The 27,854-nt window shown below is 38.3% G+C and overlaps 1 protein-coding gene across 1 annotated transcript; it reads left to right on the plus strand.

The window, feature by feature from the left end:
- The first annotated feature begins 79 nt into the window (after positions 1-79).
- Positions 80-27,854, plus strand: MAP3K7CL (MAP3K7 C-terminal like). Its single transcript, XM_064703263.1, has 5 exons — positions 80-212; positions 718-826; positions 8,765-8,823; positions 17,056-17,171; positions 27,465-27,854. Exons 2-5 carry the CDS (start codon positions 757-759, stop codon positions 27,643-27,645), a joined length of 426 nt encoding a protein of 141 aa, XP_064559333.1. The 5' UTR covers positions 80-212; positions 718-756; the 3' UTR covers positions 27,646-27,854.

A 27,854-nucleotide genomic window follows, 5' to 3' on the forward strand; every position in this document is an offset into this window, starting at 1 on the left:
TTATTGCCCAACAGTTCTTTAGTGCCATATTTGAAATGAACTAGCAGTTTTCTTAATGGACAGGGTTTCATCACACAGGGTAAAATCACTTTTTGGAATCGATGGTCTCAGAAGAAAGACAGAGGACTGAGTAAGGTCCCAACCCAGGAGCCAAATCCATGCAGACAGACCTCTACACCTGCACAGGCTTCCACTGAAGAATCACCACCAAGGTTTGGAGACCCCCACGTATTTTTGGCCATGAAGTGTGTGACTTGCAGGAGCACTTGGGCTGGGGGAGTTTGGGTGGAAGGTAGAAGGATGAGTGCCTCCTCATTGACACCATGTGGAGTGGTGTGCACGGTTCCAATCACAGGGCAGCCCTGGGGTCATGTTACTCTCAACTCCCCACCCCTTCTTCCTTCTTCACCTTCAGAACCAGGCAGTATTGCCACGAGTCAAGGCTTGCTGAAGGGGCAATGGCGGGGAGCAAGCAGGTGAGAAGAGAGGCAGCTTCCTTTGCCATCGTTCTTTCTAATCTATAAATAGCAAAAATAAAAGCAGTCTCTGCACTGAATTTCACTTAAATTCTTTTTAAATGGAAAAGAGAAATGGCGCTCCCTTGACTTTGATTCTAAACATCTAGCTAGGATGGGAAAGTGCATGAAAAGCATTAAAACTCATTTGTTGAATGATGTCACATGCTCTGTAATAAATATATTTTTTGTATTATTGCAGCTGGAGCAAACAAGTAAAAGCATTGACTCAAGTGCCCACATGATCACCACGGCCAGGGTACCTGCTGATAAGCCGGTACGAATTGCCTTCAGCCTTAATGATTCCCCAGGTACAGTTCAATTTATGGAGTAAAACACAATGCTTTTAAATTTAAACCACAACTGCTTTAAATTTTACATTAACTTACCAATGTTTACAATATCTAATGTAGTCCATTGTAATGGATGGATTTTTTTTCATGAGTGGTATCTTGTGGTTAGTTTTCCTGTCTGATAACTTTTAATGTTTCCATTAACAATTTCATTAGACTAAATCCACTAGATTGACAGTTTCAATCTTTACTTTCTTTCAGTGGTTTGTGGAATGCAATTAGGATGGTAATTAACTATCAAATTTACCTGCATGTGCAGTACGTCTGATTGTGTGGAATTGCAAAACAGGAAAAGTAAAAGGATAAATTTGTCTAGAGGAGGAAGAGGCTTTTCCTAGGGGGAAGGTTGGAAAGTGCCACACATGCCCAGCTTGGTGAAAGGTTTCAGGAAACAGGTGCCCCCCATGGCACGTTCTCTCAGACAGCAGCAGAATTTCATTGATGTTTATCCTATCAGCTCATGCTGAGGGAGTATTAATTTCCCCAAACATACCCTGTACACACATGGACCCTTTGGAGTAGATAAATATTATCAGTTTGCACCTTCAATATTATTAAGGACCAGAGAGCTGTTGCCAAACACTGAAAGTCAAAATTAAATAAATCAAAGGGGAAGCTTAAAAGCATCCAAAAAAAGTTGGCTGCTGCTTTTGCTAAAGGTGAGTGCCTGGAGCCAGGGCTGAGATGTGTTTATGGCATGTGGTGTAAGGACAACTGAAACCTATGCTGCTGAGAGCTTTATGGGACTCTTTGCATTGTAGAATAGTATGATGGTTGGTGTCTGAGGTTTGTGTGAACAGAATCTCAGCTTGAATGCAATTTTCTATTTTAAAAATATTTTAGAATATGCGTTATCTTTCCTAGCAAATTGTTGTGTACTACTAATTTTCAGCTACAATACTGAAATACAATCTCATCCCCTAAGCAAGGGAATTAAAAACCAAACATCTTCATATATTATTGAACCTAACTTTCAATTCATAAGGATGAGTGACAAAGAAAGATTAGGACAAGGAATATAAAGAAACATGTGATAATCTATGTGCCTTTTTCATAAATTAAAATAACCTGGTAATTACATTTTTATTACAGAGAGCAGTAAGGAATCATTCAAATCTCTCAAATTATACACATGATAAATTTCTTGCAGGAATTATGGCATAGATAGGTCTTGAAGAGAGATGTAAAGGAAAGGGGAGTGCTCTTACAAATTATGAAAAAAGAATGCTAATGTGAGACACAGAAAACAAGTCAGGGAAAGCTGAGACCATGGGAAAATCAAAGAGAGCAGAGTAGTTTGTGACAAGAGACGGCAGTAGGAAATGACAAGGTTGTGAATAGCATGCAAGAAGGGAACATGAAAGGCAGGAAGCCTAACTTCCTTAACATTGCATCATATTTTATTTTCTACCTTTTTATCATGCTAATAATTCCAACCTCTTTCTTAACCTTTACAAAAATAAACTCAGTTAGGGAAAGGTAATCTTTTTCTTCTACATATTGTTAAATTGTTCCAAATGTTAAAATTGTTAAAATGTTGAATCCTTTATTGTATTATCCAAATGTTCCTACAGTATGCTATCCAGAATCTTCATGAGTACTGATAAAAAAAAAAAAAAAACCAGGAACCAGTAGAGTGAGTGCCATGCTCCCCTCTGCATCACATCTGTTTGGGGGCTACCAGGAGGTCTAAACCAACATTATTGTTTTACCACACCATAAGAATTTCACCTGCTTTTATGTTAGGTATCTTTCAAGAAGGCAAAGGAAATAAGCTTTTAATAGGTGTGAAAATTTCCAGCAAACTATAATTGAATCAAGAGAGTACAAACAAGTATTTAACATATTTTAAGATGAGCCACAAAACATTCAGAAGATAGACATTTAGGTATTCTGTAGTAGGTGCTTTTTCCCCCGTAGCCTTTTATATTTTTTCACCTTTTTTCTCCTTGATGAGGATATTTGTTTTCAGTCCAAACAGGAGTGACCTGATGTGTGATAGTAAAGCATCCGCTGAAGCTCATCCACTGCTAGGATACAATAAGTTCTTGGCAAGGGCTGAGTGGTGAGGAAATCTCTCTGACTTAAGCTTTTCCTTAAATTCTACCTCACTTGAAAGGCACAGTGACACATTTTGCCAAGAAAGGCTGCATTCTCCTTCCGGGGGCTGTGCAACTGCTTACTAGGAGGAACTGACAGCATAACTGGATATAAAAAGAGGAAATGGAATGTTTCTTCTGGGTGGTGATTATCTCACTGGCTAGGATTGTAACCAAGCAGTGGGTGTGAGGAGCACTGAAAGGAAAAACTACTCTCAGCTTATGAAAAGAAATTACTTTGTGTTAACTGACCTACAAAACCAGAGCTGGCCTGTCCTGAGTGTACAAGAAATAATGTGTCTTACATTATTTGTCAGTCAGCACCTGATGACTGAAATTCTGGCCAGCTTTGTGAGGTATTTTTAATGTGATAGTAGAGTAATCAGTTCCTTAAAAGTCTCAGGAGCAGCCCATCAGAGGGTGCTATATAAGAAGACAGTTTTATTGTGTATCTCTTATTCCTGTATATATAAATGTCTACGTTTGGCCCTTTCACTCAAGTTCACTAACACATTTCCCAGGGTGTGTCTGTGCACTCTGTCACAGCAATTTGACTTAAGGTACCATTTTAGAGTAATGAATTGGAAACAAACTATTTCAACCTACCTTATATCACTTGGAAACTAATGCAGCTTGAACTGAATGTGGTGTTCCAAGATTCAAATAAATGTTCCAAAGTTGACAATTAATTGTGGTTTGTCAGCATCAATTTAATGTTACCCATTAAATTGAGTACGTCCTAATTTTAATCAATCTTACAAATACATGAACTTAATGGGATTTTGATAGCTGGATTTGTTTTGTGTAATAGTTCAAAGGGAAGATTCATAGGTTCATCTCTCTTTACCTTGCCTTCTGAAATAAAAGCTTGAATCTAGCTGGAAAGTTCTGCTCATGACATGTGGTGATAAATGACTGGGTCTGAAATTGTTAGTGAGTTCTTTAATTTGAAATTAGTCTACCTCTGACAGCACTTCACTGAAAAATCACTGACAACAAAGGCAAAACATACATCTTCTAATGAACCTGACAGAGAGTGGAACAGCGTCACATTTTTGCAAGCATAGCAAAATTACTTATTTTACTCTTCTTTATGCTCATTATCCTAGTGACTACAAAGAATTTTTTGCTTTTGTAGTTTATCATGCTAAACTGTTTTGCAGTGGTGGCTTCTTCAAAAGCAACCTTCAAATTCCTACCCCACCCTCATATTGGTTGTGATGGCTCCAGGGGTTTTCCAGCACACTGATTGACAGCCAGTGAGGATTGCTAAAATATATGGCTAAAATGTGCAGAGCTAATTTCATAAATCTACACCTAACCTACAGGGCTTGGTTCTTGGGGGATTAGATGGGAAATCAGGTGAGACAGCCTCAAAGGGACATTCATCTGAGGATGCTTAGGTTTGAATGAAGGTATATGAAGCAGAAGGATTTTGCTCTTACCTCTTCTGTTATGGACTGTTTCTATTTTTGTAGGTCCACAACTCTCATTATTGAGCAAGCCTTCACATCCTATTCCTGGGTGGGGCAGTGGCCGTTCCCCACTATTTTACCAGTGAGGTAACTGCGAGGTTGTGCGAGGTCGTGGCAGGCAGGGCTGGGAATAGAAGCCCTGGAGCTGCACAGAGCAGTGCCAAGTTGCAGTCACTTAGCCACACAGCCTTCCAGGATGAATCTGATGAGTCTGTGCTTGTCTGCCAGTGCCCAGGCCCAGAGCTGCTGCATCTCACAGCCCTCCCAGGGCCGAGGCTGGACCCTGACAGGCGCTTTGCCACTGTTGTTGGTGCAAGTTGTGGTGCTTGCAGTTCAGTTTGGGCACTTTTCCTGTGCAAGGGCTGATCCACTTACAGGATAGCAGCCTACTTATGTTACCAATTTAATTCTTTAATTTAGGAGGAAGAGATCTGAATATATTGGCCCACACATGTAGGAGAAAAAAAAATAGGACCTGACTGTATAATTAAATACTGGATCATAACTCAGTTACTCAAGGAAGCAGAGCTGTGATTGGCATTTCCTAAGTTTCAAGTGCTTGATTTAGCAACCTTAATGTGCTTTCAACACATTTAAATTTTTTATAATCTATTTCTGTCTATCTTAGTGAAGATCATAGAGAAACTAATTTTCAAGATTATACTGCAAGTGAATCAGATGTTATTCTTAAAGGATTTACTGCCTTTAGCTCACAGTTCAGTGAAATGGAACAGCCATATAGGAAAAGATTTGGGTACTACACTTCATTGTGCCAGACCCAAATCTTTTCTCAGCAACATGTGAAGGATTTCTCTCATTTGACTACATGATGGAGGTCTGGGATATTGGAATCTCCAGGAGCCCAGAACATGACTAAATAAGTGAATCAAGCTTCATTCTCAAATGTGCAACTTTAGTGTATATCAGCTGCCTCAGGGCTAGTAGTGAGTTTTTTGTACAAAGCCAATCTCAGAGTTAATAGAGTTCAGATACTCTTTGTAGCAAATGGCAGCTTTCAGCAGCAAGCCAAGTGAGCATGTGAACCTGATAAAACAAACATGAAAATCACACTATTTCAAGCACACAAACTGAGTCTTTGGCTAAAACCACACGGGTTTTAATCAGGGTACCTGTCTTTAGGGCATTTTTAAATATAGAACTTCAAAATTAGATGTGGGATCTTTGGGAAATCAGGAAATGCTACTCATTTAGAAATCATGTGACAGATACATTAATTTAGGTGCCTGTAATGAAATCTGTGATCTGATTCTTTCACATCACAGGATAGTGCTGCTGACTTTGCTGGTATGGCCATAATATGCACATGTACATTTTTCCTTCTTTCTTATTTCCTTTTGACCAAATCTTGACTCATTTTCAGGTGCAGTGAGTTACTATCTCTCCTTTTTAAATATATTTTTATTTTAAACGAAATAAGTTTTCAACATCCAGCTTGAATTACAAATAATTTTTCCTTATGTGTTTCTTTATAGTGACTATAGGGATAAGATGTTCATAACTGGTGAAGAATCAGCCTAGATATTTTCAGGGATTTGTGGTACAGAAAAGCCACTAACTCTATTATAAAAGAGGTCTTTGATTATATAAGTGATTCCTTATAATAGTCTAGATATTCATTAAAAATTGATAGTTAATTGAGAAAAGGGAGAAAAAAGGTATTTCAGAGTTCAGTTTTCTAGTTAAGGAGTGGTAGAGTAGAAAATAACAAACAGATCAGGAGATAGTTTTGAGAATGTTTTGATCTTCAGAATAATTTCATTGGCATTTCAGACATTTTTGTATCTGATTTTCAGAGTCAATAGATTTTTAAGACTAGAAGTCAATGTGATTTTTACTGGTATTCTGCTGGTAAGGGCAATAGCAATTCTCCTGAAAAAAATGCAAGAGTTTCTGTCTCTCCTCTTGACACCCTGAAAACATCCTCAAAAAAGTTTTAGGAAGTGAATGTCTGCTTTCATTTGCTTTCCCCTTGTGTGAAATTTAAGTTTTAATTATTACCAAGTGATTTTTATTGTTATTGTTGTGGTTGTTACTTTGACAACAGCGAAATACTGATCTGGGGCAATAATTTATTTCGCTGAAAGCTGTGGGGAAAGCCTTTTGTTCTTCTTTTTGTGAAAAACAAGACTGTAGTTAGCTATGAGGATTTCTGTTAATTTTTGTAAACTAAATACTTCAGCTGAAATTCTCAGAAGAGCCAAAGAGAATTAGGAACTCAGGATAATTTCAAAACACTGAAGTCTGCAGCATTTCTCGATGATGTTCTGCACATCAGATGATGATCTAAACAAGTCTTAAACTAGTATAACTAAAAAAAACCCTAGCAGCTGTTCAATAGATGCTAGGGCAAGCCCATTATAAAATGTACTATGGTATGTCATAATGGTTAGGATACCAGTGCATTCTATTTTTAGTACCATTGACTCAGTCACTTGAGTTCAAAAAATAAGCAGGGAACATCTGTTTATTGAAAGGATTTCCTCTACATTAATTTCTCTCTCTATTCCATCCTTTATAATGTACTTCCAAACTTTTTAACTGGTTCCTTTCAGAGTATTATTTTCCAATATTCTGAGACAGCATTAATTTTATTTTCTTATTAATAGCTGATCCTATGAAAATGTAATTACTCTCTGATGTTTCTTCAAATTTTTTTTAATCATATGGAGTGTTGCTTTTGCTGTGTTTTTCTGAATTTTAAAGATGTTCAAGATCCCTCAGTAAAGCTCCTGTAGCAAAGATTGTACTGCTGGAATTGCCAAAACAAATAGCAGTTTAAGTGCCATCCATGACTCTGGTCCAATATCTCTGTCAGAATATTTAACAGCTATTCAGCCAAATACCTGCAGAGCAGCTGTAGCCCTAGTCACACCGAGTCTTATTCCGTCCTTCCTTTTAGCCTTGCCATATGATTCATCTTTCTCCTTTTAGAATATTAGTCTATTTATATATTGTACAAGAAAGCAATAGCAAATTAAAGATAAACACTTGCACATTAGCATGATACAATTCTGTACAATTAAAGCAATTTAAGTATTTTCCAGAATGGGCATGCTTGACATATGGTGTGAAGAAAGAAGGGAGACACTCACATGACATGGGTATGACTTTTTGATAATGCAGCAAGAAAACTACTCCACGAAAATACAGGAACTTCACTTAATTTCCTGAGGAAATTTAAGAGTTTTTACTTTTGTATCACTACTTTTTTTCTTCTCTGAGCATCTCTTCCCAGAGGCTGCCCAGCTCTATCTATATTATTGAGTAAGGCTCTGACCATGTGTTAGCCAGTATGTTTATTTTATATAGGCTAAGGTGACTTATTTTACTTTTCCCCCCAACCTCCTTTGCTGTGTAACCACAGAGGCCAGGAGAAAGAGATATCAAATATTTGAGAAAAAATTTAGATCCTGGTCTGTATTCTTTTAGAATCCTTCTTTGATACGAGGTCCCCTTGATCTTGTTGGGGTTTTGTTGCTGTGTTCAAGCCTACAAGTACACAGCAGGTTGCAGGATCTGACCTGTGACAGCAATTTTCTCCTGGAAGAGAAGGAAAAATCCTTGCTTAATTTTGACACATTACAAATAAGTGACTGTAAGCTAATAGTAACACTCTCCTCACCTCCCATAACCTGTAGTAAGATGAATAAACAGTCATCACAGTCCAATGCAAAACTGAGAGTGTGAAAGTCACTGAGAAAGAAATACTGCACTGGCGCTACCAAGTGCGATTCATATTTCTGATCTCAGGCCAGCTACTAGTGGGCAGGTGTCCACATCACAACCCTGACATAACTGGTGCAATCTGTCCCACCTTTGCTGGAAGCCTGTTCTAAAAATAAAAAAAAAAAATCCCAAACAAATAAATAAAAACACAGCTTGGTTTGTTGTCATGATGGAACTAACTCTAGCCCATAAGGTTTATAATTGACAGGTAAAGTCCTTTAAGACAGTCCTTTACTCAGCAGTGTAGTGGAGAGAGCTCAGGAAAAAAACAGTTTAGATTTATTTGTTTTATTAAATTATTGTATGTTCTACTGGACCAACTGCTTTGTTTCTTAATCACTGCAGTGCAAAATAGACTTTCTGTATTTCCAGAACATAAACTTTTCTTATTACCAATCTACTAGTATTTTCAAGGATTCTACTGAGGCATCTCAAGTGTAAAAGATAAGATGTGGGGGTGTTTTCAGGATCCCAATATTACTGTCCATATATGTAAAATAGAATTGTAATAAACAGATTACTTGAAATGCCCTCTTTGGCAGACAAAAACTTTTAACATTGTGTTTACCTTTTAGATGATGCTTCCCCTGAAAACTTCTCTTTGGCATTTCCAGAACTAGATCAGCAGCTGCAGGTAAACTTTTCTTCTCTTATGACAGTTCTACTTCACATTTACTATATAAAAGACTCTGGTTGTTACATTATAGTGGAAGGTTTTCTTGGTACTTTTCTAGCCGGTTAACATTTAATAAGACTGTATATATCCATAGAAGAAAACCTTGTTTTTTCAAGACCTACAGAAAATTTTTAGTCCAACCACAGGGAAATTACTATTTTAACAATCTTGCCTGCTTTTAAGATTTTCCATCCAATTCCTGCAGTGCTGCTGCACTGCAATGAAGAGAGTTCTTGTTCAACTGATGGGAGGAGGAATGAGAGGGGCATTATACACTCTGATGCCTGCAGGCTGTGCTATGACTGATATCATCAGTTTTCTCAGATGCATTCCAAGAGAATCCTTTGGTGACCAGTCTGATTTGTCAGCACAGAATGATGGGCCTCCAGTATTCTGGATAGTGAGCAATTGATGGCAACTCCATGGTTCTCTAGGCACAAAGCCAGTTCTGCATCCAGGGATTATTTCCCTTTCCTCTATGCTGGTTCTGGAGTGTTTGCTGGCTTTGGTAGATTACTTCAGATCATCTGTTTTCCCAAGAGCATTCAGACTTCCTCTGATATTTCACTCTGAAGGCAGTTGTTTCCTGACTGTAAATTGAGAAGGGCATTAGTAGACCACTCATTGTGCAATAATGTCATCTTTCCTGTGCCCATCAACTGGTGAGGCAGCACAGGGTGGCTGCTGGCTTCAAGGGTGACGCTTCTGTCCCGCTGCTCTCACCAAAAGGATGACTGAGAAAGGAATGGAGGATGACAGAGACTCTTCTTGCTCTATCCCTCTCATCCTGAGGATATGGGCAGGTTCTTTAGGCATAAATAGGAATTAAGGAACCAGGTAGTATGCTAACCTCTTTGTTCCACTAACCTTCCAGTGCAGCAAACAGGATCGGTATTTTTTTTTCCTTAGAAGAATTCCATTTGAGAAAAGCAATCATGTTTCATGGCTGGAGCACTGAATTGAAAGTAAAGAATCTGCATTTTGTTTCCAACTCTCTCAGTGACACATTGCTTAATCGGGGAGTTGCTTCATCTCTCTGTTCATCTCTGAAATTAAATTAATAATTTTTACCTTTTTTGTTGAAGAGCATTAAGACCAGTAAGTAAGGATTGCTCTAAAAGAGCAAAGTATGATTATTATTGCTGCTATTGATACATAAAAACAATATTACTAGCATTATGTATAACTACTTTGCAGGACAAGTGATGATTTTTTTATTAAGACTTTTATGACTTTTACATTTCTAGAATCTATAATATTCTCTAAATATGGGATTTCATGATAGGCTGAAAATGCTCCTGTGGAAGCATTCAAGTGTTCTGGATAATAGCCCTTCAGTAAAAGTTTTTAACTAAGCGTACCCAATTGGTCTCTTAAGTACTTGGCATTTGTTTCAGAAAACCTTCCTTTACTCTCATAATCTCAATATGATAACAAATTAAAAGAAACAATCAAAGGCTTTGGTTAATATAATTTTATTTTTATTATCCTTCATAATCTCTCTTGGTAATATCAGGGTAGCTGGAAGGATAACTTATGAGAACTACCTGTCTGACTCAACCACTTAAAAGTATAAAATTTGTGGTAGCACTTAATCCTTTTGTTTTCAAGCTTATGTGCATGTTTATATTGCAATGCCTTTATGTTCACCCAAGGGCAGTGAAGTTAATGCAAGGCTCTGAGCCAATGCAGAGATAACATTGCATTCCAATTTAGCAATAAAAACTTGAATTTCCTTGCTTTTGTCAATCTGGATTACAGTTTCATGTGATAACTATTTAATGTGATTACAGTATTTTTAATCTTTAAAATTTGAAAAATCAATACCTGTTACAAAGTTATTATTTACCTTATTACATTTCTTATTAATTCAATCAATGTGGTTTTTTCAATCGCTGCAATCCAAACTGCTGCAGGTTTGCCAGAACTCTATGGCATGTGCTTGCAATTCATGCCAGCTTTGAAACAGGTAGCTCCTGTATTACAGAAACAGGTAAAATGGGCTTCACCAGGACCTGCAGAAATGGTGAATGGTGGTGTCTCTTGTCATTCCATCCATGCTTTTTTCTGTCCTAAAGTGCATTAATACAGAGCACACACATGAAGGGTTGTGTAAATGAACCTTTTAATCAACTGTGGCAATAGCAGCCTGAAATGCTTGAATCTGTAAGAATGCTGGTACATGTGTTCATAATAAAAATATCATATCTGAGAGCCACAAGATTTTCATCAGTGTGCCATAAATACAGTCAAAAACATTTGAATTTTATTTAAAGAAGCAAACTATAAATGCAGGTTATGTGACTATACAGTAATAGGCACCTTAAAAAAAAAAGTAATAACTTTACAGATTTCAAGCATACAAACAAAAATTTTGAAACCCATTTTAAAAACAAACAAAAAGCCTAAATTAGCTGATCTTTAGGCTGGATTTTGAAAGCAGCTTGAAAGCTATGTAAGTTCAGCGAGTCACTTGGAAAATCAGAGCCTTAGAATTCTATGCATGCAGGCAGCAGACCACAGCCTGAGTACCATGCAATTTGCACCTCTGTTTTAGGCTTCAGGCTCTCGTCCTCCTATGTTAGGCCTTGGCAGACAACTTGGCTATTTGGGCAGAATTACCTAGTGGTCCCACTTTTCCTCCACAGTTCTTCCATACCTATTCCCTGGGCAGCAGTATCAAATGGCAGGGCAAAGTTCAGTGCAGCCTCCCCTTGGCAGGGTAACAAACCCTGCTGGCCAAGCTCTACAGAGCTTACAGAGGTCCATGTGGAATTGCCTGGAGAGAAGGTCTTTCTAGGAGACTTAGCAAAAAAAGCTAATTCTCTGTAAGGACGCTTACTAAAGGACAGTTCTAGCTGCAGTTTCTTTCCAAAGAATAAAAATGATTAGTCTGTGTGTTCTAATGTACTGGCTGTCTTCAGACTAATGTGTTTTATTTTCAAATTACTTGAAAATTTATTTTCAAATTACTTGTTACATTTTCTACACATTTAGAGAAGCAATTTGTAAAAAAATAACTCAACTACTTTAAATCAAAATTTATATGTGGTCTGTGGTCAACCAGACATGAAAGCCCTTCATATGAGAACAGGTCAGTTTAAGCTATATTTGCAGCTTTATTATTAAAAAAAAAAACCAAACACACACAACTAAAATAACTTCCTGCTAACTTATCAGTGAAACAAAACTCATATTAATAAACTTCTTGTTTTGAATTCCTTTTGTTTGCAGTATTGGAAATTATTTGCTTCCCACTGACAGGCAATACTGCTAATTTGAGCTTTGGTGTTTTTCCTCTGTCCCATGTGTGTGTGCCATGTGGTGGGCAGTGCAGCAAGGGTGGGCTGGTTACACCTGGCACTCTGGCACTGGGAAAATTTAACCTTTGCTTTGTCTGGATGGGTCCTTGCAAGGCACTTCCTTGATGAGCTGCACAGTGACCCTCTGACAGAAATTTTACTATGGGTTATGTGCTGTATTTAGAAACCTACATCAGCACCCAAGGCCTTGTTGTTCAGGTCACTGAATGGAGAGGAGGTATCTGGTGTTCATACCTGCATTGCTATGCCCTGTTCATGCCCTGTCCCATTCCAACACTTCCTGGGACTTGCTCAGTTCATCTCTCTGCTCCCCATCAAAACCTTTATTCCAGCTGACAGCTGGATGCTGGAGAGGAAAGAACACAAGTCAGATATGGATGTTTCTACAGGGTGTTCTATAGTGCTTTATCTTTGAAAACCAGGTTAGATGGGGCTCTGAGCAACCTGGTCTAGTGGAAAGTGTCCCTGGCAGGGGCTTGGAAGGAGGTGATCTATAAAGTCCTTTCCAACACAAAACAATTCAATGGTTCTATGATCTTGTCTCATGAAATTGTGAGCTTGAGAGAAATTTATGTCATATTTCATGTTACAAATCTGTGTCATTAGATGACTATAAAATTGCTGCTACGGAGAAAAAGCTCCAACCATGTATAACATCCAACCTTAAGTAAAAAGATAGTTTTTCTCACTTTAGTAGAAAATGCTCATAGAAAAGAAGTAATGCAAATGTTATGAAAGGGGCACTGTGCTGTGTGTGATAAAGCATTTAGCAGAAACCTTGTTTACTCTGGAACTTTAATTGCTTCTACTGAATGCCAGGATTTTTGTTGGACACATAAATTAATTTTAGAAAGTTTAAAAGCATATTGTGTTTTTAAAGAGGATGCTGTAATTTTTTTACTATGTATTGGTTTCCATCAGAATTCCTAGAGGACTTTGTTGGTCTATAATTAGATCTGATTGCCTATGAACTTGACAAGTCTCCTGTAATGCTGCTGTGATAACTTTGGTCTTAGATTATGTAAGACCATTTTATGCATGTATGTTAACATGTATGCATGTTCACCAAGTCAGAGCATCATACTAAGGTTAGAAAAGAATGGAAAATCTCCCAGAAAGGAGAGCAAAACTCACAATTGCTCTCATCCAGTTGACCTGAATTGTTTGGAAGAAAGAGAACTGTTTACTTTCATAGTAAAACCAGACTAGACTAGATGCACCCTAAGATGGGTATCTGAAACTGGTGGAAGAGTTCCAGTTGCATAACAAAATGTAGCTGCAATGTGCTATTTTTGCTTGGCACAATGTGGGTTTTTCTGTCATAGAAAAGAACACAAGGCCATAAAATGAACATAGGCCACATTCAAAATATTAGCATTGGATTTTCCACTTTTCCAGAAGAATTCAGCTGAAAGTTACCAAATTTACAAAAAGCAAGACACTACTCTTTAATTAGATCAGTGCTGAAGACTTCTAGACAAGTTCACATGAGCTGGAAAAACTGCCTGATACAATTTTTTCTTGAAACTTCAACTTTTGCAGGAGAAGGTTTTAATTTTTTTTTCACAGTTAAACACATAAGTGCAATGATGGTGAATTTAAAAAATCAACTGTTTTAAAGCTTTGGAACAGTTGAGTGGCACTGCCAACTCTACAGTTTTGTGGATGTGGAATGCTGATTTTCATATGGCAAGGCAAAAGAACTTGTCATGTGAATGAAGCAAAAAAAAAGCCCAAACCTGAAAACTTTCATTCTGTGTCACCCCAGAAAAGATTTTCTTTGGAAGATCTCCTTCAACCTGCCTTCAAAAGCAGGCAGAGAGGAGGCTTTAATGATTAAAGGAATGGAGCCGTTCTCCTGCAAGGAAAGCAAGTCCCTTCCAACTCAAACCTTCTGTGTTTTTCTGTTTCTTCATGAACTGCTTTTTCATGTCATTTTCCAACATCTTTCATGTCTGGATTCTGAACAAAAGTCTAAATAAACAGTTCATATGTCTTGTAAAGATCCATATATATATGTGCAGTTTCAGGATGGTCTATAAAAGGATCTCAGTGTCTACTTGCTGAATTCTGTAGGACATTTCTCAATGTTACAGTGAGTTACTCAACAAAATACAAGGAAAAATCAGACCTTGTTGAAAATCAGCAGACCACCAGTATAACTTACAGCTGTAGCTTTTGTACTAGCTTTGTGAGCAAGATAGAGGTGCTGCACATGCATGTTTTGCCAGCACAGGAAAATGAGGGTGAATGACGCTGAAGCCTGAAGTAAACAGGATTAAAAGCAGAAACTGTGGCCATTAAATGTGACCTACTTTGGCAGAGATGCTTTTGCTTGTCTAGCAGGTATGCTTTTATTTATATTAATTTATGGACAGGCAAGATACAGCAAACTCAGGCTGTTCTAAGAGGAAAATAAAGTATGGTTGTTTACTTCTGACTGAAAAAAAAACAAAACATACTGCAAATTGGACTTTATTAAGGTCTTCTGAAATTAGTCACCTTGGTAAACTAGCAATCCCTTAACATAAAGATGTTATACAGACTTCATGAAATGCCATTCTGCAGATGCCTGGCCACAGACTGTTAAAAAAGTCCTTCCATGTGGAATGGAGATTTGTATCTCTCCTTTTCCTATGTTATTGGAGGAGAAAGGATTTGCTAAATAAGCCTGTTTCACATGCTACTGACCAGAAACTGCTCATGGATGCTGTAGATAATGTCTCTGGAGCCTTTCTTAGTAGTTTCCAAATTACAGAGGAGCAAACCAAGTTCTCCAGTTGTGGCTGCACCATCCCTGGAAATGTTCAAGGCCAGGCTGGACAGAGCTTGGAGCAACCTGGCCTGGTGGAAGGTGTCCCTGCCCATAGCAGAGGGGCTAGAACTTGATGTTCTTGAAGGTCCTTTCCAATCCAAACTACTGCATGACCTGATCCAATTATATTCTATCTAGCCATTTGAAAACACTGTAACATTAATGTTTTAAAGAAATAACGCACTAATAATTTAAAATATTCTTGATATAGTGCTTACTACCATCAGACAAATTGAAAAGAATTTTTATGAATAGAAATTAGTAAACTGATTGTTTAATTCATTTTAAGTTTAATTTAAGTGCTAAATTATCAGTGGAAGAGAAAATGTCACTGAAGAGGAAATAATAATAGGAAGGGGTTTAAAAGTCAGCAACTGGTTCTAAGTGAGCCTTAGATACTAAGTTTCAGCATGACTTGATAATTTTTAGCTCTCTATATATATCTTTTGAGTGGGAAGCTGGAATATAGAAACTGAGCACTGTTTTAATTTTTAAACTGGTTTAAACCAGCTAGATTAGTGGAAACTAAATTGGAAGCAAATGCAAATGGTCTTTTCTGCTTTGTTTTGTTGTGTTTTTCTTTTGAAGTATCACTGTTTGGGGACTTTCCCCTTGGTACTGTTCAAAATTGTTTTATTGTGACACACTTGGTGGCTGATCTCTGGTAGATAGCAGAGATGCTGCTTTGGCTCATCCACACATTCTTGGATTAGAGCACTGAGACTTCTATATTCAGTCTTGCTAAATTTATGCTTATTATTTGGGTGGCTATATGAATGGTGCTCTTGCTCATCCACACTGAAATGCAATTAAAAGCCCTTTTCTAGGGATTAGATTAATCAAATATTGGGCTGCCCATTCCCTGGGTTCCCAAAATCTCCAAGATCAGGGAGAATGAAACAATGTGCTGTGAAACAATCCTGCTGCAGCAGTTTTAAATTTAGACTATGGAATATGAGTGTCTGTTAAAATTTCAGTGAGGAATCACATACCAGCTACAAGTACTTGCAAGCTCCATACATTGCTTACATCTGTGCTTTGGGTTATGTCTGAAGCCAGCTCACCCTGTCTCCTGAACAAAAATGTTTTTCATCTTTGTCTCTGAACATGTTTAGTAAAATTTAAATTTTCAGTTTAGATTAAAAAAAAGGATTACAAGATCATAAATAGGAAAAGTCTGCCTACTTGGGCTTTTCTTTTCCTAATAATGTCATTAAGGGAATATTATACTACACACAAGAGTCAAGGTAGGACAGCAAGAAATGCAAAGCAATCTACTAATATTGTGGAAGGCAATTGGGTGTTATTTAAATGGGCAGTAAATTAACTATTTTAAGTGTTTCCTTTTACTTCAAACAGGTGGCTCAAGCATGCTATTTGGAGTTCATTTACAGTCAATAGATTCATGGCTAATAACTTAAAAATACTTCCTGAAAGTGTTATAACCAAAATGTGACAGTCAAACCTGAAGCCTGAATTAAGATGCATTCTTTTTTAAGGAGCAAAAAGCACCTACATTTAACCAAAATGTATTTTCAAGAATTTTGATGAAATTTACATAAGGAGTCCTAGGACAGCTTGGTTTTATTTGCCATATTTATTACATTCAGGATGCATTGAAAAAAAAGATGATGTTGCTGCAATGATGTCAGTTCCTGGCAGTGTAAAGATGTGTGTGATAGGTCTGATCAGTGCATCAGCTTTAGCATTTCCACATTGCTCTAGCTGAAAAAGAGGGAGCCAAGGGAGAAATCCTTCTTTGAAAAATCTTCAGGGATATTTTGCAAAGCTGACAAGAAGAGTTCTGAAAATTCTCACAATGTTTGAAGTTTTACACATATGTTTGAAGTTTTACACATATTCTTATGCAGGGGACTGGTTTGGGTTTTTTCCTTCCTTGAAAGGCCATCACTAGGAATAGTTGGCCATATACTGCAGTTAAGGGGAAAAATTCTTTAGGTATTCTCACAAGAATTCAGATAAATATTGTATCTTTCAAAATATGTGGGGTTTAAACTAATATTTCATTCTAAAAACTTCTTTTTCTTAAAGCCTCTGCCTCCTTGTCATGACTCTAAGGAATCTATGCAGGTGTATAAACAGCACTGCAAAATAGCAGAAGAGTACCACGAGGTCAAGAAAGAAATTGCTCTGCTGGAAGAAAGAAAGTGAGTAATTTTCCCAAAGGATTTACTGTCCTATATTCTCTCTTTGCAAAACCCTTTTTGAAACGTGAAAGCTTAACACTGTATTTTCTGACCTTCTATACATATATGCTTGTATATGTATTTATATATATATTATAATTGTGGCCTTCCAGTATCTGAAGGAAGCCTAGGAGAAAGATGGAGAGAGACTATTCATAAGGGCCTGGAGTGACAGGACAAGGAGAATGGCTTCAAACTGAAAGAGAGGGCAGACATAGGTGGGATATTGGGAAGAAATTCTTCCCTCTGAAGGTGGTGAGGCCCTGGCACAGGTTGCCCAGAGAAGCTGTGGCTGTGCCATCCCTGGAAATGTTCAAAGCCAGGGTGGACAGGGCTTGGCTTGGAGCAACCTGGCCTAGTGGAAGGTGTCCCCTGCCTGTGGCACAGGGTTAGAACTGGGTTTTCTTGGGGGTCCTTTCTAACCCAAGCCATCCTATGATCCCATGATTTCATGCCTCTTCCTGATGGTCACAAGTTGGTCATTGCTCTACAGGATCAACTGAGGCCACTAAGGGCTGTCACAGTTCAGCTTTGGGGGTGTCCCTTAAAAGCTTCACTGGCAGCCTCCAGGCCGCATAACAATCCAGCTCATCTGGTGTAGGTTCCTTTTCAATTTTAGTTTTTTCAATAAGCATTGCACACTTTAATGAAGAACAAAATGGATCCTCATTTAGGCTTAGAATCCTTGACAATGTTAGTAAACATGTTTCTGTGAGCTGCTTTGGTTTTGTGTACCCTGGTTCAATATACACTGGCATTTCAGGTGTTCATACCCAAAGTGAATAAGCTGGAGGACTTTTCTCTTGTCTATGGCCTGTACTCATAGCCCTGTCATCTTTTGCCTGACTATTAAATGGCAAAGTGCACTCTGGCTGTTGGTTCCTTTCCACAAGAAAAGAAATTGAGAGAGAGGTAAGAAGGTGAATAGTGAAATCTCTGCCCAGCTGACCATGCAGCTCAGCCAAGTTTGCATCCATGGGAATCTTCAGCTGCAGAAGCAAGAGAGAAACTTGAAATCCTGCAGTCTTACAAGACAGCCAAAGAACTCCCTGAATCCAAACTATGCAGGGTAAGAAAGTGAGATGTCTTTATCTGGGTTGATGGCTAGAGCCACAATATAGTTACTTTTTGCGTAAAGTGTCAAAGCTAGTTGAAGTTTCCCTGCAAATCCCCTTCCACTGGAAGATCAGTGGGGCACTCAGATGCTGACAGATTGGAACAAAAGCTAAAAAAGATGATGTCCAATATCATGGGAAAATGCATTTTGCATTTGAATCATATTTGCAGCATTTGCATTTGATTCACCATTAATTGTACTTGGCCAATCAAAAGTAATTAGTATTTTTAAAAAGATTAGAAGATAAGTAATTTATTTTAAATTTGCAATGATTTTTCAAATATGGTTGTCTGATATAAGCTGCTTACATATTTAGCAATCAATTCAGTGGAAACCATGTGTCCATCTACTCTGAAAATCCAAGCACAATATAAAATATTAAATGATTGTTTAAGTGCTTGACTTTAGTTGTATAAACACCAAAGGTAGGCTTCAATCATTTTGGTTTTAGAGTCTACTAATATAAATCCATTTTTATTATTATTGGCATAACCCTGAATCAGTTATGCCTATTTATGAAGAATGCTTGGAACCCATGTAAATGAGACATTCACATATTTTTTTGCACTTTCTGGAATTAAAAAATTGCTGTTTGAATGCAATTTTTTAATCTATAAATCTGTGGTACTAGCTAAATTAGAAATGCTTCTTGAGAATGGCAGGTACATGCACAAAGTTATTTACCTGAACTCACAATTATCTTAATCAACCTCTGAGCCCAGAGGTCAGCCTCTCAGAGATGCTTATCTTGGATGAATTAAAAGACTTCAGGCTGGCACTTTCCTTCATTCCACCAGTGGATGTCAACAGTGGAACAATGTCAGGAAGCTTCCACCACTGCTGTCTGTGCTGAACCTGTTCTGGGAATTCCATGCCCCAGTAAACAGATGTCATGAGTGGCTGTATAAGGCAACAAATGGAATTATATTATTGAGACCCATATGTACTTTCTTATTACATATTTGTAGCCTTTTGTTCACATGCTGTATAGCTGTGAAATGCCTAAACAATAACAAATATCAGGGCAGCACCTTTCACACCTCCCATGTGTCTTAATCTGAAAAAGTGATCCTACAGCATTGGGATCAAGGATGTTTAATTTCCTCACAAGCTGCTGCACTGTGATTGCCTGATTTTGAGGTTTAACAAGCTGCAAATGGAAATTGAGGATATTTTTTCTCCAGATGTGGATTATTTATAATTCTTTCCTCCAAGTAGATTGTCCATTTTGTAATATTTTGGAGTGGGTCTCATGCCTTCCCCCATTGCATATCTTTCCTTTCTGGAGCAGTCTGTTTTTATTAAACCCTCCAGAAACTAACTGGGACCTCTTTACCACATGGTTTGCTTGAAATTGAAAGGTGGATTAAAAAGTTATTAGCATACATGTAACTTTACACACATGTAAGCAAACAAACCTGAACAGGACAGCCTTGATTTTTATCTAAAACTAGACAGAAAGGGAGTATAAGTGTGGGGGCAAAGGAATAAGCAAGAAGTAAAAGGGAGTTTTGCTGTCATGTTCACTGATTTATGTCTAAAAACATGCTCAGCACTTACAGTAAGAGAGTTAAAAGCAGTTTAGGGACTAGCATATACTGAATGAAGATTAGATTATAATGGCTGGGGTGGCATGCATATTTTGCATTGTGTGTGTACATATAAGTATATATATATAAAAATATATGTATGTATATAAATACATGTGTATATTTTTATATATGTATACACTTATATGTGCACCTTATAATTGTGGCCTTTCGCTACCTGAAAGGAGCCTGCAAGAAAGATGGAGAGAGGCTATTTACAAGGGCATGTAGAGATAGGACATGGCAGTATGGTTTAAACTGATAGACAGTAGGTTTGGATTGGATATAAAGGAGAAATTCTTCCCTGTGAGGATGTTGGGGCCCTGGAAATGGTTGCCCAGACAGCCCTGGCTGCCCCATCACTGGAAGTATTGAGTATTCCATTTTAAAAAGGGAAGAATGCTTTCACTTGTCTAAAAAGTCTGATGAGATGCACAAGTTTTTAGCCTCAAAACCAATTAAAATCAAACTGAAAACATAGAGTTGCAATTTTCTAAAATTTGCTCCTGCTGTGGGTTTCTTCTTCTACATTTGAGTTTGAATGTATGGAAATGAAGATTCCAAATTGTGTACTACACCTACTATCTATTGTCTATTTCTCTTAAATACTACTTTGATAAAATGGACAGTGATCAAGCTGCATCCCTTGTAAGGGGAACAAACAGCTTTTATAGTGTTTTTCAGTGTACACTTTTACCAAAGGCAATCACAAATGCTGTTGGATGGTATCCCTGCCAGTGCTCCCAACTCCTCTCCACAGATCATTCCAATAACTCTCACCTGGCAGTTTCTGTACCTGTGGTGCCTGTGACAGTACATAAAGGATGCTGAAGGCTATGACTGACAGAAAAAAGCAGAAAAGGGATTGAGCAAATATTTTTTATTTGTTGGCTAGGAGGAAGAAATAACGTTAACCTGACAAATATCTGTACAGATATTAGAGCTTTTTAGCAAAAAAAAAAAATAGAGTCAATTCTACTTTAAACAATTTTTGCTCCAACCTCCAAAGTTCAGTGTAACCTTTCATACATGAAATAATATATACAGGTATATTTTTATATTATTTTACAAGACATAGAAAGTTGTAAAACATTATTTTAACAACAGTGGAAAACATTGAATCTTTTACAACTTTTCAAAGGCTTTTACTTCTGCTCAGCTTGATGTGTAATGTGAGCATCAAGTACAGCCAAAGTAAAAAGTCAGTGAAGCAAAATAACAAGGGCTGCTTTTCATCAAGGTGAGAACAAACTTGCTTGTTCTCTTTTGTGCAATATAGATGGCAAGAGAACATACTGGGATGGCAGTGGGAAAGGAGATGACAAGTATTTCACAGGAAAATGGGAAATGTGAGAGAGAAAAAGAGGTTGTAGTATCAAAAAAGGGAAATTCAAAGGACAAAGCAAATAAAGATGGGAAAAGAAGTTACTCAGGAATAAAAAAAGGAAGCAAGAATTTGAAAGAACATTGGGTAGATTTTTTTGCTAATTTAATCATAGCTTCGTTTGCTGTCTTCACTCATACTCTTCACATTTATGCCAGCAATACATGGTACAAGGGAAAAAACCACTCTGGAATGGGAGACATGATTGAAAATAAAGAAAAGGGTGTGGAAGCGAGAACACACCACATTTAGGGCACAGAATGTAATTTAATTTATGTTCCAGAAACACACACGTATTTCCATAACAGATGGTTTTGGGTATCTAACTTTGGGTGAAAGGGATGAGATGGCTGGTTATTTTGAGCACTTGTTATATTGCTATTACTAGATAATGACCCTGGATTATGTAGTTAAATATTAGAGTTGCCATGGTTGCTGGCTGTATCTTATATTCTTAGCACTGCATGGTTATCTCTTTTTCCTCCCCCAGACAATTCTAATATAACTCTACAGAAAAGATCATTTGATCACCACCTGGTTTAGGATCACTCGTTCTCTTGGCCATGGATATGATTTCTTTTCCTTCTTTTACACATTAGAGTAGACAGAGAATCATGGAATTGTTAAGATGGGAAAAGACCTTTAGGATTATCAAGTCCAACCACCAGCCCAGCACCACCTCCCTGTTCACCATTAAACTGTGTCCTCCACTTGTTTTTTTAACTACTCCAGGGATGGTGACTCAACCACTTCCCTGGGCAGCCCATTCCAGTACTTTACAAACCTTTCCATTAAAAAGTTTTTCCTGATATCTAATCTGAACCCCCCCTAGCACAACTTTAGGCCATTTCCTCTCTCCCTGTCCCTTGTTCCCTGGGAGCAGAGCCCGACCCTCACCTGGCTGCACCCTCCTGTCAGGGAGTTGTGTACAGTGAGAAGGTCCCTCCTGAGCTTCCTTTTCTCCAGGCTGAGCCCCCTCAGCTCCTTCAGTGGCTCCTGGTGCTCCAGACCCTTCCCCAGCTGTGTTCCCTTCTCTGGACACATCCAGTCCCTCTCTGGTAGGGAGAGGACCAGAACTGGACCAGAACTCAGGACTCGAGGAGTGGCCTCAGCCGTGCCCAGCAGGGTGGGACAGTCCCTGCCCGGGTGCTGCTGGACATGCTGTTGATGATAAAATCCAGCATCCCACTGCCCCTCTTGGTAAATGGCATGCAGTGGAGATGACTGCTTCATTTTGTGGGAGCCTTTCATATGTTTTAGCTTGCTCTCATGACCACAGGACTGTTCCTGTACTTTTTAGTCTAGAGGATTTCTCCAGGTACATTGTTTCTGGAGTGTCTTTCCCAACACTGTAGTGGGAAGACAAGTAGTTTTCAGACTTCTAGGTACTTCAGAAAAAGATTGGTGTAAACCTTAAAGGCAGCGTTTTAGCTCAATAATTTTCCCATTCTAGACCTCTTTTTTCATCATCTCACATGTATGCATATGTTACTTGCCAAATACTAGAAATTAAATTACAGCTTTTCTAATACAAAGAGAGACCTCCTCTTCTAGAGGATGTGTCCTTGCCTTTGGAAGGTCCTTTCCAACTCAAACTATTCTGTCATTCTATGACATTTTATGGCATCTGAGACACATTTTCATTTATGTTAAAGCAGACTTTAATGGTGTTGGTTTTTAATTTATTAGTAGACTTGTGCAAGAACAATCTCCTCAAGACAGCAGTCACCTTGCAGGGTCTCATAGTTCCCCCTGATAGGAAAGCCATGGCAAATGTGTGAAGAGAAAATGCCCTTATGGCCACCAGTGCACAGCAGTTGTTGGAGAAGTTACTGTACTGCCACAGATGCATGATCCTGAATACCTTGTTCTCAATGGGGAAAAGGCAAATCTGAGTCTTTGTATTCTGGAAACTGCTTTCCTTGTGTCAGTCCATCTCTGAATACACTTATCTCCAGGCAGATTTATCTGCTTAGTCTGTCACTTTTCTTTGTATTTATTCCTTGTGAATATGAGTGTTGAGGAGCTGTGTTCTCTGCATGTTTGGTCACTAAGGCCAGAACAAGAGAAATAACTTCCCTAAGACAGTGCTATGTTTTTCTCCTGCTTGTGGTTGATGTGTTTATGATGCAAATCACTAATATTGCCTCCCAAACCCCTCCCCAAAAAAGAACACTTCAAGTACACGTTACAGATTGGCTCAAAGCTGTGAGTAGCTCAGCACTAGTTTGGAAAATACCTTATCAATACTGTTAATATTTAAACTTGGGGTAACCATTAACAGAAAGCACAGATTACAGTGCTACATCTATTTATTAAGCATCCACAACAAGGTCTGGATGGTGCAAGAGCTTAGCATGGTGTTCTTTAACCTCTGAAAGCTAAGTTCAAATCTAGGATTAGATCAGATGTAAATGTTAGTTACTGTCCTCATCCTTTTGTGAGCTTCCTAAACTACACCATTCATAACATTTAGCAATTCCCTGGTATTCTAATTTTAGATCTGTGGCAGGCTGACAGTATTAGCCTGAAACATCACCCTATCCTGTAAACAGGTGTTGATCCTGATGGGAAAGGACTAAGTAGGTTCTGCTGACTCAGAAGTGGGCAATTTTACTACCTCAGTGCAAGGAAACTGCTTTCTTTGAGGGAGGTCCAAGAGTGTGGACTACAGCAAAGATTATATTGTTATTTTAATGCCTTTGCAGTTTGTTTGATAGAGAATCTAAATCCTGGGGAGGGGGGAGAGGAGTTTTCTGTGCTGCCTGAATATTACTGGAGAGCAGCATGAAAGCCAAGCCTGCAGAGAATGCCATCAAATCAGAACTGACCTTCATTACTGGAGCTGTCTGAGTTTGCACATTGTCTGTCTGTCCCTCCCCTGGCTCAAGTCCAGGAGAGTCAGTACCATTCCTTTTCAAGTACTGAAAGTTCCCACAGAAAAGGTTTAACTGCGTTTAAGATGCTGATTCCCTACTAGTGGGTTCACTGCATCTCCCTTTCAAAAAGCTCATGAGTGCAAAAAAAGTAAGGAAGAATGATTCTGAATTTATTTGTTTGGACACTTCTGATTTAACTGTCTGTAATTTGAAACAGTTAATTTAGCCCTTCAGTCCAACATTGCAGCAGAGAATAATTGCAAAGAAATATTGTAGAAGTTCTTATTTGGTCTCTAGAGATAAAAGTCTTCCAGAGGAAGTCCAGGGAGAAACAAAAACAAACAAACAAACAATAAACAAAAAACCCAAACATTGGGAGAGTTGTAAAAATTCATTGTCCCTGAATGTATTTCTCACATGAAATCATTCCTCCATGGTCTCAGGCCCATGAATAGGAGCTGTCTAGCAAGATTTTCCTGGCTTCTGTGAAAACTGGTTGAGCTAGAATGGCCCAGCCACAGAGAAATGAACCTGTTAGTGGCTTGCTGTGTTTAAAAGTAGTACAGCTATATTGTGTTAAATGTGAATAGAATTTTACTGAGCAAAAATACCCTTCTTGATGCTTCCTCTCAAAGGCTTGATTGAATGCACCTGTCACCTGGTGAACGGAAACAGAAGAGGCTTTGCTGCAGCATAACTGCTCTGCCTTGCCTCAGCAAAGCTATCATAAAGAGGATGCCTATATGCTGCCTCTTTGGCTGATTTAAAAATTCTGTAGCAGCTGCTAACTCTTCTCTTTTTTTTTTTTTCCTTTTTTTTTAATCTTTGGGAAGCACAGCTGGTAGAAATGGCTGTACCAAAGGTCTGTTCTAACTTGTGACTCCTTGAGCTGCAGTAACTGTGACTGTAAACAGTCGGCTAAACCATGGGCAAACTCTGCTATCACTGAAAGCTGCAGTAAAGACAGAGGAAGGTTAACTTGATCCTAAATGAAGGGTCCTAAATGAAGGTTTTTCAAAAGGCAGATTTACAGTTTTGCTGCTCTATGTAACACAAGTGATCAGCAAACACAGAAATGTTATCTTTTCATGAGCACTCTGACCTGTGGGAATAGAATTGCTGATCTCTAGGAATTTCCTGTCTGAAAGCACGGGTCTAGCCTGACAAGTGGGCTCCTTTAAGGACTGCACTTGTGAAATCTATCCACTGTGAAGGCATGAACAACTTCCCACTGATGATCTACCAGTACTGTTTTGACATGACTGAGAAATAAAGTCACAGGGTATGAACAGTTAAAAGATTAACTAATCTCTGAGATAGAATGATCAAAAGAACCTTTTAGAAGAGACTTCCTGTAATGGGTGAATTTTTGACTTAAAGGGAAAAGAAACCCAGAGGCCTGGGTGGCGTGGTGGGTGACTAAGGGGAGAGCAGTTAGATTCTCTGTGAGTTACTCATGCCTTCAGCGTGTTTTAAGACCTCTTTTATCTCCACTTGTGCTGAGGTAATTTCAGTTGATACTATACAGGAAACTCCAGCTCCTGGCCAGCTCTGGGAATACAGGGCACTGTGTGACTCCATCCAGAAGTCACAGCTTGAATCCTCTTGTGTCTGTACTTAAGAGGACCAGGAGGGGTCAGCTTTGCAGCTCTTCCCCAGCAATAGGGCTAATATCTGAGTCTAAACACGTTATAGAAATATATATTGCTTAGATTCAGTGCCTATTACTTACTATATTTGTTTGTAGTAGAGAAAAGGAAGCCAGGCACACTTCACAGAACTTGCCAACCAAACAAAAAAATTTTATTTATTTCTAAATCTAACCACCCAAACAAGAACACCTCACTCTCTTTCAGAGATACCTGGTATTGAGAGAAAAATAAATTGTTTTTCTTTTGGCAAAGTATTAGCAAGTCATCTCTAGGAACTTGATTCTCCACCATGAATTGTGTGCTCAACTCTTACTGAAGTTAGAGATCACAGAATCATGCAATCAATAGAATAGTTTTGATTGGAAGGGACCTTAAAATTCATCCAGTTCCAGCCCCCTGCCATGGGCAGGGACATCTTGCACTAGACCAGGTTGCTCCAAGCACATCCAGCCTGGCCTTGAACACTTCCAGGGATGGCACAGCCGCAGCTTCTCTGGGCAACCTGTGCCAGGGCCTCACCACCCTCAGAGGGAGGAATTTCTTCCCAATATCCCATTTCCTGCCCTCTTTCAGTTTAAAGCCATTCTCTTGTCTTGTCACCTCTGTCAAGAATCCCTCTCCAGCTTTCTTGGAGCCCCTTTTGGTACTGGAAGGGGCTCTAATGTCTCCCCAAAGCCTTCTGTTCTGCTGAACAGTCCCAAATACAGACACATGAAAACAGCATTTTTCAGGCTTGGTCACTGAACAGCAAACCAATCTGAGATTATGGAAGCTTAGCCTTTTAAAGGTGTGAAAAATGCATATTTTATGATTGGCTTTTCACAAATATTAAAATGAAAATTATATGTGTTATGTCAGAAAGTTATATTAATATAACTTTATATTAATATAACTTTATAGTTATATTAATATAAATTTATATTAATCAGCTGTATTAATTCTCTTAAGTAGTGTGTTAAATGTAGTTTTAGGTTATTAAAAAATATTAAAATAGAAACTATGCTATGTAAGATACCTTTTTTAAAGAAACGACTCACAGTGAGATAGCAGCCACAGGACACCTAAATCTTTCAGAGAAAAATAATTTATTGCCCTATTATCAGAAGAAATGAACTTCTTCCCACCTCGAAGGCACTGTTAGGATTCAGAGGAAGAAGTTGACACTGACCAGACAGAATCCTGTGTTTGAATGGAATTTATGCATCATGTATGAGGTGTATGAATATACAACAGGCTGTTGTTTTTAAGGGTTAATCCTCTGTTAATGGGTGTCCGTTTTTGGGCTTATTCTGCCCAGAAAAAGGTACCCGGACATCCGTAACACTTTGTCTCTATTCTCTCATATTGTCCTAATCCAAATTGTCCAAATTATTATTACTCTAATTGTATTGCTATTTTTATAACTATTTTATTGCTATTAAACTTTAAAAATTTTAAAAACAAGTGATTGGCATTTTTCACAAAGGGAAAAAACAGGACTCTAAAAAATTAATTTTCTAGATCCTCGTTTCACACAAGTTCAAGTAATAAAAACTAAGTTCACAACACACAGCCCATCTTTGACCTAACACAGGACAACAAATTTTTGCCTACTGCCACTTGTAATAATTGGGATTTTTTTCATAATCATCAGAAAGGAGCTGATTGCCAGGCTGGAGCAAGTGGAAAAAGAGAGCATGGATGCTGCTCGGCTGGCCAAGGAGTACGCACAGCTGACAGAGGAGAACCGGACGCTGAAGCTGGCCCAGACACAGTGCGTGGAGCAGCTGGAAAAGCTCAGGATACAGTACCAAAAGAGACAGGGCTCCTCATAACTCCCAGCCAGCTCATGGGAGGCACTTCTTACAGGAATGGAAAACAGATTTTAAAATAAAGATCTGTTTCATATGTTACAACACTTTACTACGGATGCAGAGTATGTAGAAGTCTGAATTTGATTTAATGCTTGCCACCCAGTAGCTTAATATAATGGATATTTCATCCATTATATAATGAATGTTTTATTTCAAGTAACATAATTGAA

The sequence above is a fragment of the Zonotrichia leucophrys genome, chromosome 1 (genome assembly GCF_028769735.1).
Source record: "Zonotrichia leucophrys gambelii isolate GWCS_2022_RI chromosome 1, RI_Zleu_2.0, whole genome shotgun sequence".
Lineage (NCBI taxonomy): Eukaryota > Metazoa > Chordata > Aves > Passeriformes > Passerellidae > Zonotrichia > Zonotrichia leucophrys.